General features: G+C 42.4%; 1 protein-coding gene across 3 annotated transcripts in view; it reads left to right on the top strand.

Annotated features, from left to right (window-relative positions):
- PLA2G7 (phospholipase A2 group VII) overlaps positions 1 to 12,443 on the top strand; it is a 43,370-nt gene that overhangs the window by 13,993 nt on the left and 16,934 nt on the right. For 2 of the 3 annotated variants that reach the window (XM_082414648.1, XM_082414649.1), the window contains exon 2: positions 10,399 to 10,541. The exons of the other annotated variant lie outside the window; for it this stretch is intronic. In XM_082414648.1, coding sequence (XP_082270774.1) covers positions 10,433 to 10,541 — 109 coding nt within the window. In that variant the 5' untranslated portion in view covers positions 10,399 to 10,432. The remainder of the gene's footprint in view (positions 1 to 10,398; positions 10,542 to 12,443) is intronic. 3 annotated transcript variants of the gene reach the window in all.

Below are 12,443 nucleotides of genomic sequence, written 5' to 3' on the forward strand. Positions count from 1 at the left end.
CCATTTTGAGATATATAAGCCACCTTCTTTGACTTTAGTTGAAAGTAAATTGGCTTATTTGCTCTCTGTTCCCTTTCTGTAACTTTATATGCTCTGCATTAGTTTTCCATTGCTGCTGCAACAATTTATCACAAATGTATGGGCTTAAAGCAACACACATTTATTATCTGACAATTCTGTAGGTCAGAAGTCTAACATGGCCTCACCGGGCCAAGATTAATGTGTTTAGGGCTGTATTCCTTTCTGGAGGCTCCAGGGAGAATCTGTCTCCTTACCTTTTCCAGATTTTAGAGGTCTCCCATATTCCTTGGACCTTCCTGCATCTTCAAAGCCAGCGATGATGGGTTGAATTTTCACATTTCATCACCCTGACCTTCTTTTCTGCCAACCTCTCCCACTTTGAAGGACCCTTGTGATGACACTGGGCCCACCTGGATAATCCAGGATAACCTCCCTATTTTAAAGTCAACTATTTAGCGACCTTAATTCCACCTGCAACCTTAATTCCCCTTTGCCATGTAACCTAACATATTCAGAGGTTCTGGGGATTAGGATGTGGGCATTTTTTGCAGGGAGGAGAGTATCATTATTTTGACTGCCATACCCTCTCATTCTAAAAGTTAAACAGGAAGAATTTGACAGAGTACTGATACTTATGAAAGAGCATTTACTTTCCTCTTTACCAGTGACAGAAGAGTTAAGACGCATGCATGCCCTAATCTCTGGCCAGAACTTCTCGGAGTTATTCATCAGCTCTTGACAGATATTCTGGACTTGAGAGTGGGCATTTCTCCTGTTTTGGGTTTTTTTGATGTGGACCATTTTTAAAGTCTTTATTGAGTTTGTTACAATATTGCTTCTGTTTTATGTTTTGTTTTGGTTTTGGTTTTTGGCCCCAAGGCATGTGGGATCTTAGCTCCCCTACCAGGGATTGAACCCTCACCCCCTGCATCAGAAAGCTAAGTCTTAACCACTGGACCACCAGGGAAGTCCCTCACGTGTTGTTTTGGTTTGCCTTTTGTTTCAAAAAGGGAAATAATGCCTGATGAGAATTTAACAGTGACATACGGGAAAATAGGATTAGCAGAGGTCATGGTGGTATATGGAGATCTCAGCTGGGATGTAAAAGAACAAGTAGGAAATGGTGGTTTCAGCAGCAGACAGGAAATCCACAGAAGAAAGGCAAAGATGATACCCACTTTCAAATGGATTTAAATAGAATGTGTTCTCTGAGCTCTCAATTAAAGATCTTGATCTACCAGGATGATATTTTATTTAGTGGTCCAGGAGCCAGAATTGAAGAAAATGATTTTCAGGCTTTACTATTTTAAAAATTGTTGATTTTTTGCAATAAGCATTCTCATTGATTTAAAATATTGGAAAAGAAAAGTAGAAAGAAGGATAAAAAATTACCTTTAGTTTCTAACTATACAAAGCTCTCTAAAGGAGATAAACTTTGTAAACACTTGTATTTCTTTTTATTTTGTTTCTCCTTGTTCTTGTTGTTCTCTTCTCCCCCCGACCCCCTCGTTCTCCTCCTCCACCTCCCCTTCCTCTCCCTCCTCCTCCCCCTCCTCCTGGTTCCTCTTTTCTTTTACCCATCTGGGATCACAGATAATTCTCTTAATTCTCTATATACCATTTTGCTTAATATTAAACGTAAACACTTTTCATGGTCATACAAACTCTTCTTAAATATCCTCTTTAAATTATTTCTTATTAGTAAAGCAATACATTTTATTGTAAAAATTGTGAAGAATTATGGGGGAAAAAACACCCATAATTCCATCACCCTTATTACTTAATATTACTTAATAGTCTTTTCAGTATGAATTTTTACCTGGCAATTTTATATTCTTTTTTTAATTAAAATTACATTGTAAACAGTTTCCTAAATCATAAAGAAGTATTTTGTAAATATCATGTTAATAACTGAATATAATCCCATCGATGATATTCTCTTATTGTTTGACATCTGTAGGGTTTTCTTGTGTGTTGTATATGTGTGTTGGCTATTCTGGAGTTGGAATAAATGCTGTAGGGCATTACATTTTTAGGATTTTACTTCCCATGTATAAGATTTGTGTGTGTGTGTGCTGATCTCAGAAATGTAGTGAAAAGTTCAAAGGATATGGACAATTGAAGTCTTGCCAAATTGCCATCCAAAAATCAGGTACTTATTTATACCCCCACTAGAATTGCTAGCTTTGCTTTGGTAAATTTGGCAGTGTTAAAGAATAGGCAAGACCTGTGTTCCCGGCTTTTTGTTTACTAGTTATTGCTCTGTCTGTCCGGTTACATCGTTCTCCAAGAAAAGATTGTATTGGCTGGTGGTGGTGGTAATGGATTTTCATACGTTATGATTATGAAGACTGCTGTGTCAAGGGTTTTAGTGTTGTCACCTTGGATTCTCTGTTCTAAATGTCCAAAGTCAATATTAGACTTTTCAGGGTCCTAGTTCTTCAATGTAAATACATTTCTAACTAAGTTGTACCCCATGGTTGAGAAAAAGGCACTTTTCTGCAGAAAGAGAACTTGGAGAAATAAAAGACTTCTTATGAATTATTCCTCTGTGTCCGGATTTGAGAGCCTCATGGCCATCCTCCCAGAGATCTTAATGACCATCAGAAGGTAAAAGAAGCCAGTGTCCCAGCACACCAGTGACTTGCAGCCAATTATAGTAGTTCTTTTTTCAGAAAAGCAAGAAGCTCTGTTTTCCTTCTAGCAACATGGGAAATGTTTGGTTATATTTACCTAAAATGTGTAATTCTTCTGTAGAAGATGGGTGGCTGCTTATAATAAAATCGCATTTAAAAAAAAAAGCTTACTTAAGAAATAAAGCTAGAGAAATTAATCAGAAACCAGAGGAATGTCTTGTTAAGGACCCCCCTCCTCATGTACATAGAACTATGAGAAATTTTAAAAGACGAAGAGTACTGGACCTTTAGCAGAAGAAGCTTCATTCTATTGGGGGAAAAATGGAAAAGAACCCCTACATGGGGTTTTGTATGCTTATGGTAGAAGCCAGCCATACCTTCAGCACTTAGTACTCGGCACATGGTGCTTAGTAGGTGTTTGAATGGGTGGAAGGGTGAATGGATGGTCTGGTGGATAGGCTGCTGTGGCGATATACACTGCGGGAAAAGTCAGCACCATCAGAGAGGAACACACAGTCCTGTAGGCATTGGGGGGAAGGGTGGGGCTTCAGGCTCCAGAAACCAGCAAAGGCATCATGGGAAGACCCCCAACTAGATGAACTGGAGAATAAGATGAAAGGCAAATGCGGTGATGCATACATATAACACACTGAATGCATTGATGAAGAATTCACATATCTTTGTAAACCGAACAAACAAAGACTACGTATACTGTTAGATACACCTGCCTGCTTAGCAAGAAGGCTCAGAGTTACAGTTATTTGCCTTAAAGTAGATAATTTTCAACCCTGATTCTTTCTGAGGGCGTGGTTTTGTCCCATCTCCTAGGTAAGACAGACCCTTGCCTGTGCCTGCTTGCCCTTTATGTAGCCCAGTGGTTCTCAACTGGGGGCAGTTCCCCCCTCCCCAGAGGACACTTGACAATGTCTGGAGATATTTTTGCTTGTCACAAGTTGGGGGAGAGGATGCTGCTACTGGCATCTGGTGAGTAGAAGCCAGAGAAGCTGCTAAACATCCTATGATGCACAGAACAGCCGTCACAACCAGGAATCACCAGGTCCCAAGTGTCAATGGTGCCAAGGATGAGAAACCCCATGGAGTTAGAGCCTGCACCACTGGCCCTGCCTTGGCAATGCAGGAGGACACAGTCACCGGCTTTCAGATCTCTGGGCTCTTTCCTTTCTCAGGATGTAGTCTTGAGAATCTAATCTACTTGGCTTCAAATGGAGCTAATGTGGTTCCTGGGGAAGAAGGGAAAGGGGAACTCATTGAGGGTTGATGGTTGGGCTCTGTGCTGGCATTTTCTCACCTCATCAACCCTACAAGATAGGGACTTTACATTCCTTTTCATTGATTAGGAGATTTAGGTTCCAGACATGCAATGACCAGCTAGAGTGGATCCTTCTGATTGTAAACTCAGGCCCTTCCCATTGCCCTGGGAAGCCCCTAGATCCCCTGTCCAGGATCCACATTCTTCACAGGAGCGCAGATGCTCCTCACCTATAGGGCAGGCCTCACTGCAAACCTGATTGCCTGGTGATCGGGGCACAAGGTCTTCTGGTCCCAACGAGGCCACTAGTTTACTGTGTGGCTCCAGGCAAGTTGCTTCCCCTCTCTGGGCCTCAGTTTCTTTGTATGTAAAACACCGGGATTGGACTAGTTAGTGTCTCCTAGTTTGACCTGAACTAGAGTAGTTTATGTCTGTCTTCAGCTAGACCACAAAACTGGGCACTCTTTGAAGCATGTTTTTCTCTTTTGTTTGTCATTCTGCACCTCACCCCCACCCCATACACACACACAACACACACACACACACACACACACACACACACACACAGACACTGGGACTCCCTTAATTGCCTAGCACAGTGCCTGGCTCATGGGTACTAATCTGAAATTTAATAACCACAAACCACTGATTCTTTCAGGAAGAAAACACACCCCAAACTTTTAAACTGAAACTAAGCATACCTTTCTCCTAAAATTAGTGCTCTAAAGCAAAGTCTCAGATCCAACATTGTCCCTGAATTGGACCTAAAATATCTAAGGATGTAGCTCCTTTCTGACATGAAGCCATCCTTTTAGATTTAGTCACCCCAGGAAAGAGCTATGGTTTTGTTTCTTTTCTTTTCTTTTTTTCCTATTCAAGTGATGCATGTTCACTCTTGACAAATTAGAAAAAGAATACTAAAATCACCTATAATCCTACCCCTTAAATGTAACCACTGAGGATATGCTGGCTTTATATTCATCTAGATTTTTTTTTCTATTGGTGTATAAATGTACATATTTAAGTAAAAAGCAGAGCCTACTGTACTGATGGTTTTTCCTTACGTGCCTCAGAGGGCGGGGCTTGGTAGTCAAACCACTGAAACCTACCAGTCAATATTGAGTCACCCAATCTGCAAGCCTCAGTGTGTTTTTGTTTGTTTGCTTTTTATTTTTTTAATTTTATTGAAATACAGTTGATTTACAATGTTGTGTTAATTCCTGATGTACATCAAAGTGATTCAGTTATATGTTCTTTCTCATATTCTTTTCCATTATGGTTTATCACAGGATACTGAATATAGTTCCCTGTACTATACAGTAGGACCCTGTTGTTTATCCATCCTGTATATAATAGTTTGCATCTACTAAACCCAAACTTCCAATCCTTCCCTCTCCCACCCCCCTTGGTAACCACAAGTCTGTTCTCTATGTCTGTGAGTCTGTTTCTGTTTCATAGATAAGTTCATTTGTGTCATATTTTAGATCCCACATATAAGTGATATCATATGGTTTTTGTCTTTCTCTTGATTTACTTTGCTTAGTATGATAATCTCTAGGTCCATCCATGTTGCTGCAAATGCAAGCCTCAGTGTTTTAACTGTAAAATGGAGGTAATAACACCAGCCTAACTCTATTCTTCCTGTGAGGACTAGAGGTTACATAAAGTACCCAGCTAGACAGTGCTGGCACACAGTAGATGCTCAATAAAAGATAATTATTTATGCCTCATATCACCTTCTTTATTTTCTAAACCAAACCAGTGATCAAGATTTGGATACAGAAGGTCTGAGTGGCAGTTGAAATATTTCTCTATATTTAAGAGTTTCTGCCTAATATTAAAGCCAATCAAAACCAAAATCAACAAGTGCAGATGCAGGAAAACCAACCCCGAGTCTCTTCTCAGATGCCTGGGACACGTTAATCAAGAGTGTTTGTTGATTCTTCCAGAAGCCATGCTTCATCAAGTCCCCTTACTGGTCCAAGGAGTTCTCATTCAGCTTTTTAGAAAATATAAAACTGATACAAAATGAATATCAAAATCTTCTTTTTTATTACTTAGCTAGACTTCTGCCGTAGCATCAGTGATTCAGTCTCAAACGGACTTCTCATCCAGAACTGCCTGTTTCACTGTTACACCTCCTGAGAAAGGACTGGCTTCTGCTTCCCCACAGTTCGAGAAAAATTTGTTTCAGAAAAGAACAGTTATCCCATTTTTATTTTCAATTCTGAGAAGAGGTAGCATTCCAAGAAAAGAACTGTTTGCTCTGAGATTTCACCCCACCCCACCCTTAAGTATTGTTTATTAACCATCTCCTGCCCCAAACACAGATCTTACACTGAAAACCATACTCTGAATCATCCAAGCCCTAACTGATGATAAAATGCAGGCTCACTTTCTCTTGTTTGAAGCTTGGCAGCCAGAAGGTGCGGGGGTAGCCAGAGTGGGTTACTGCCCAGGGGATCTGATTTGGAGGACATTAAAACTCCTCTTTTCTCCAAAACATTTCTCCCCATTAGCATATGAGTCTTTCCTTTAGAGTAACTTTTGGGGGGCTTTGAGAAGATGCCTCCAGGAGAAAGTGCTGTTATTTAGAAGTTAATGAGGAAAGGCTCCGAAACACCCCAGTACTTATTAGCAGCTTGTTATGTTAGGGAGCTGTCACCTTGAGAGAGGCCATGATGGTAAACCACAGGGATGCCCTAGGTATTACCAGATCACTAATCATCCGAAGAGGGGAAGGAGGGCAGCTAACACAAAGTTCCTTAAGAAATGTAGGAGAAATGCTAATTATAGTGCCCAGGGGAAAGGCGAGTCCTTATGAAGCCCGAAGATCTGTTCAGCAGAACTACCGAGGAACAGAGGAGATGGTGCCCTCGGAGTCACTTCAGTCCACAGAGGAAAAGTCCTTCTGTTCCTATGTCAAGGACCTGATTGACACCTTAGCTTTTATTTAGTTAGCATTATTGAGCGACTACTTACCTACGACGGGCAATGCATGATGCCAGGGATGCAAAATGAATATGCTAATGTTTGCATTTAGCCACGTGCAAATATGCTGTTGGACATATATTTCTCATTTAACCTGAAGTAATATTATTATCATCCTCAGACCCATTTTACAGGTAAGAAAATGAGGCACAGAAGGTTTCCATAGTTTGTAGGTCACACCGAGGCTGGGATTCAGACCCAGGCAGTTGGGATGTAGGCACTAAAGCCCAAGAGGTCAAACCCCGCCCACTCTGTGTACTGAGAACCTAGTGGCGGAGGGTCCGCGCATGGGTTTCTGGGCCACCTGGTGGCCCAAACCAAAAAGAAGGCAGGATCCTTCATCCTCCTTCAAGAAACATTTACGAGTGCTTGCTATATGCCGGGCTCTTTGTTAAGCAGCAATAATAAAAAGACTAATGTGACCAATCTCTGATCTGGAGGAGCTCACAGGCTACCGGGGGAAGCAATTCTGCACATTGTACAACAACCTTGCAGTAGAGGGTTGATAGTACCCAGATGCAGGCATGCATGGAATGTACCAAGCAAAGAGGACGCAGCCTTCTATGCTGCCGGTGCCACCGCCGCCTGACTGTGCCCCGACAGGTGAGCTTCTGCTAGCTGAGCTGGGAAGTGCCTCCGGCTCCCTTTGTGCCCTGGAGGAGCCAGGCTCAGAGGACACCTCCCTTCCTGGCTGCAGGGAAACTTTGGTATTAGTTGGCCACTGCTTCGTGCAGTCAGCTGGGGACATCTCGGTATATCATTCCATCCCACATCAGAGGAACAGGGAAAGACAAGGCATCTAAGGCACTGGGAAGGCGGCCAGAGAAGAGGGATCATGTGTGGGTCCTTCTGTCATTCAATCCACAGGAGTAAAGGAAGAAGACCGCCATCTAGTACCGCCCATGCCAAACGCTCACTCTGTGACGCCAGGCAGGTTACCTAGCCTTACTGTGTGTCAGTGATCTTCGTCCCCGGAAGGACGAATGGAGATGCTAAAATGTGCTTCTTTTCTTTTATGCCTGCTAGACATTTATTCCCACTACATCTTGTGAATAATCTCTTATAGTACTCATTATGACTGTTCGACAATCGCTTTCCCTGCTAGGGATTTTAAAGACAAAAATCACATCTATTTTTGAAATCTTTTAATCCCAAACATAGTGACTGACACATAGTCACTCTTAAAATTGAGTAAATGGATTCGTGAACAAATGAATGAATGAGGCAGCCAGTCATTAAATTATTTGGAGAATTATTACTCTGGGAATGAGGTCAGATAGCACATATATAGGGTGATGAAAAAAACTCAGCAAACAGTACTCTTACTGTTCCATTGCAGACATTTCCAAACACTGCCTCCTGGTACTGGCTATACCAGAGCCCATAGGGGGCTAACATATAGATGCCTGGACCTGCCTTCTGAAGATTCTGCGTCAGAAAGTCTGCGATGGGGCTCAGGAGTCAGCGTGTTCAAAGGTTCCGCAAGAGCCTTGCAGCCTGCCTGAGGTCAGGCAGGGAACTGGCGCGGGCCATTTCACCTGGCCTTAACTCTGCCGGTTCCACTATAAGGACAAAAGGTGATGGCCCTGGCACTGGTCTGGTAGGAATCATGGCGAGGGCAGAGTACCCCAGTCCTGCTTGGAGGACTTGGGGAAGCCCTGCTAGCCGTTGGCTGTCTCTAATTCTTCCTGAGGTTATCAACAGGGATGTGATGAATACCCAAGTTGCTACGGGCAAGTGAGCCTTCTTGGGGTTAGTGCAGGGTTCCTAAAAATCACTGTTGATTCCTTATGTGTTTCACTTTCTCTTTTTCACCTCTTCATCCCTCGTGATCTTCCAAATGGGCTGAACGACACTCCCCTTATTCAGCCTGGGCTGTAAGCACCAGGAGTGGTAAATACTTTCTGTGGATGATGTTATTTGATGAAAAACCAAGTTGTGACATTGTAACAGAGGGGTAGCAGTGAAGGCTTGTGAGGATCCAGCCTGGCCTCAGTGCAACTTCTTCTGTTGCTTATTTGGGAAACTTAGCTACGTCTCGGGATTCATACACAGTACTCTGAAGTTTCCAAGGGTCTTTGGCATGTTGCTCCAATATAAATCAAGGCAAGAACAATGAGACGGATTCTCATCTCTTTGGAGAACAATTTCTAATTCTTTGTTAAGTCATCTCTCAATCCAGCTCTGACCAGTTTAGCATCATTAAAGTAACTGTTCTGTTCATTAACTTTAGAAGATTTTGGTTTTAGAGTGAACAGAATTTGACATTATATCAAGATGCCGTGTGGTGGGTGAAAGCAGGCACTCAGGCAATCTGGGCTTAAGCCCTACCTCCAGCACTTGCTAGCTGTGTGATTAGAACAAGTCAGTTAAACTTTTCTGGCCTCAGTTTCCTCATCAATAGAATGGGGATAATTAAACTTCCCTGACAGATTGTTTTGGTGATGATTGAGTAAGGGGCCATGTGCCAGAAACTGAAAAATGCTTGGCACTTAGTAAGTGTTCAAATGTTAGCAATATTATCATCTATTTAGTGAACAAACTTTTTTTAACAACTCCTAGGTGCCGTTTTTAAATAAAAAGACAAATTGTAGTGCTATGTACTCATATGAAAAGATATTTACAATATATTTTCAAATTAAAAATGGAAGTTGAATATATTGTATGAAGTTTTATAAACAAACTTTAGAGGTTATTGCAAAATTCAAGAGAGAGGTGGTGATGGCTTAGACCATTTCCATCACCCCAAAAAGTTGAGGGGAGAAATTTTCAAGGGGAAAAGTGATTCACAAATACAAGATAGTTTTTGCTGTTAAGATGTTAGCAAAGAGCCTCCCTGTAATATAATTTATTATTACCACAAGTCCGGTTTTATTCATCAGTTCTACCGACATTTATCCCACACAAGCTGCATGCCAGGACCCCTGTTAGGCACTTTGGGACAGCAAGTAAGATCTGCCCCCTGCCTTTGGGAGGCTCTCAGTTGTAGCAGGGTTATAGAGATCCCCCAAAATATAACATCATCAGCACCAAAAACAAACCGAGCTGCTGCAACATGATTATTTTACAAATATGATGGGAACATTAGCCAAAACATATTGAGGGTTTACTATGTGCTAGACATGCCCTTGGATATTATTATGATTATGATATGTGATAAGATTATTATAGTTTGATGCTCTTCTTTCTAACCAAACTAGACTGCTACAAAGTTAGGGAACTATGGCCGAAAACCTCATATTATAAACTAAAAGTGTTATTTCGGGGCTCTGCAATCCAGCATGACCAAGAACTCTGACACCCTAGTGCCTACCAAAAACCCATTCTAGAAAATGCATGTGCTGTTTTTTTCCAAATGTCTTCTCCCTTTATAACACACGGAATCATGTTACTAGTCCCTTAATCTCACTGATAGGTTAGCCTGTTTAAGTCCTCTTTATTGCATGTCTTTTTTTTTCCTTTTAATCATCTGCCTTGAAGAAGGTTAAGCTGAAACGGCTGCTCAGCTTCCAAGATGTTGCCACCCAAACTGCACGCGCTTTTCTGCCTCTGCATCTGCCTCACGCTGGTTCATCCTTTTTACTGGCAAGACCTAAATCCTGTTTCCCATATTGAATCATCAGGTAAGAGGTATATTTGCTCAAGGGCTTGAGCTACTGACCTGTTGCCAGACTCGAAGTGGTCCCAGGGAAGTTGCATGTGTGGACTTATAAGAAGATTCTGATGAAGATGAGATCCTCAGTTCTCCTGGGGGACGGGGAAGGGCCTCACTCTTTCCTCTTCTTCTTTTTTTTTTTTAAAGAGCTCCTGACTTTATTTATTTATTTATTTATTTATTTGGCTGTTTTGGGTCTTTGTTTCTATGCGAGGGCTTTCTCTAGTTGTGGCAAGCGGGGGCCACTCTTCATCGCGGTGCGCGGGCCTTTTCACTGTTGTGGCCTCTCTTGTTGCGGAGCACAGGCTCCAGACGCGCAGGCTCAGTAGTTGTGGCTCACGGGCCTAGTTGCTCCGCGGCATGTGGGATCTTCCCAGACCAGGGCTCGAACCCGTGTCCCCTGCATTGGCAGGCGGATTCTCAACCACTGCGCCACCAGGGAAGCCCCTCTTTCCTCTTCTTAATGAAACTAGAGAAGTGCCTTCTTCTTCAACATCAGGACTGCAGGACAGCCTAGGATGAGGCCTTTTCAGACAAGCTGGAAACTCAGCTCGCAGTCACCATAGAGAAGGTCCACACCGCCCCTTCTATACCTCATTGCCCTGACCCATGCCCTCTCGGTGCAGTAACACACTTCCCCTTCAGTGCCTTCAGAGGCAACCCCAAACCTGCCCCCACGAAGGTGAAGAAGAGGCAGGTGTCTTGATCAACAGGTGTAGTCCTGGTTGACGGTGGAGTGTGTGAGAAGATGGCAATTTAGAGTTTGGGATCCAGAGGGGGACAATCTTTTCTATCTAATGACAGGCAGAAGCAGGGACCGGTAGGCACTCGGAGCCCCAGATGAGAATGAATGTGCATCCCTTGCTCTTTCTTACTTTGCAGGGTGGAGGGAAGGAGAAGAGGGGGAGGCTTAGTCAAGCCTGGGAGTGGTGGCCAGAATGGGACAGCCATCTCTAGACAGGGACATCTACTGTCACCTAGAATAACCTTGATTGAAAAGAGATTCCTTCTGGAGCTCTGTGAATTCCTGCTAATCCCAGAGGGTTGGGATGCATGAACTTCTCTATCTAGTCTCCTCAGGTGAGCAGCGTCAGTGGCCTCTGCAAGGTGCCATAGTGTCTGTACCCACAGACCCATGCACCTGGGGAGATATGGTAGCCCTGGATCTAGTTGTGCAGTCTTGATGGGTGACTCCTTACTGTGACATTTACCAAAGATCTTTCCTAACCAGTGCCTTACAAATCTGGCCCTACTTCATAGTTGGGGAAATGATTGCAGCAGCAGAAAAGGGACTAGATCTTCTAACTATGTTTGCATAGGAAATGGCATCATATCTCACAGGTCCATTCATGCAACAATACTTATCAGAAAACTGAGGTGTGCGTAATACACTGGTGACTAAGACGGAGGGTTTGTAGTCAAGCTCAAGGAGGTGAAATTAAGTCTCAAGGTTAAATTAATTCTCCCATTACCTTATCTGTAGATTGAAAACAGGTAACATCTTACATGACGAGCAAATTCTTACCTAGGAGACATTTACATCATGCGCTTTTTATTGGTACACAGTGGGAATTTCAAAACATGTTCTCTATTCCCTCATGTCTGAAAATCACTGGAAAGCTGTTACTGGACAGTCAGAAACTTGAGGACACTGCTTGATTCATCTTTGTCATCCCAGCCTGGAGCCCAATGTCCCATTCATTCGAAATACTCAAAAATGAATGCATAAATATTTTTTAAATTATTAGAAATAGTTTATTCAATAAAAGATGAAAATAATAGATGATTATTTGTATCATTCTTAATAAATGAATACATAGAAAATATGATCATGCAGCCAAAAAGTTTGTAAACATGGCTAGAGATATCC

Source organism: Balaenoptera physalus (assembly GCF_965194825.1).
Source record: "Balaenoptera physalus genome assembly, chromosome: 11".
Taxonomy (NCBI): Eukaryota; Metazoa; Chordata; class Mammalia; order Artiodactyla; family Balaenopteridae; genus Balaenoptera; species Balaenoptera physalus.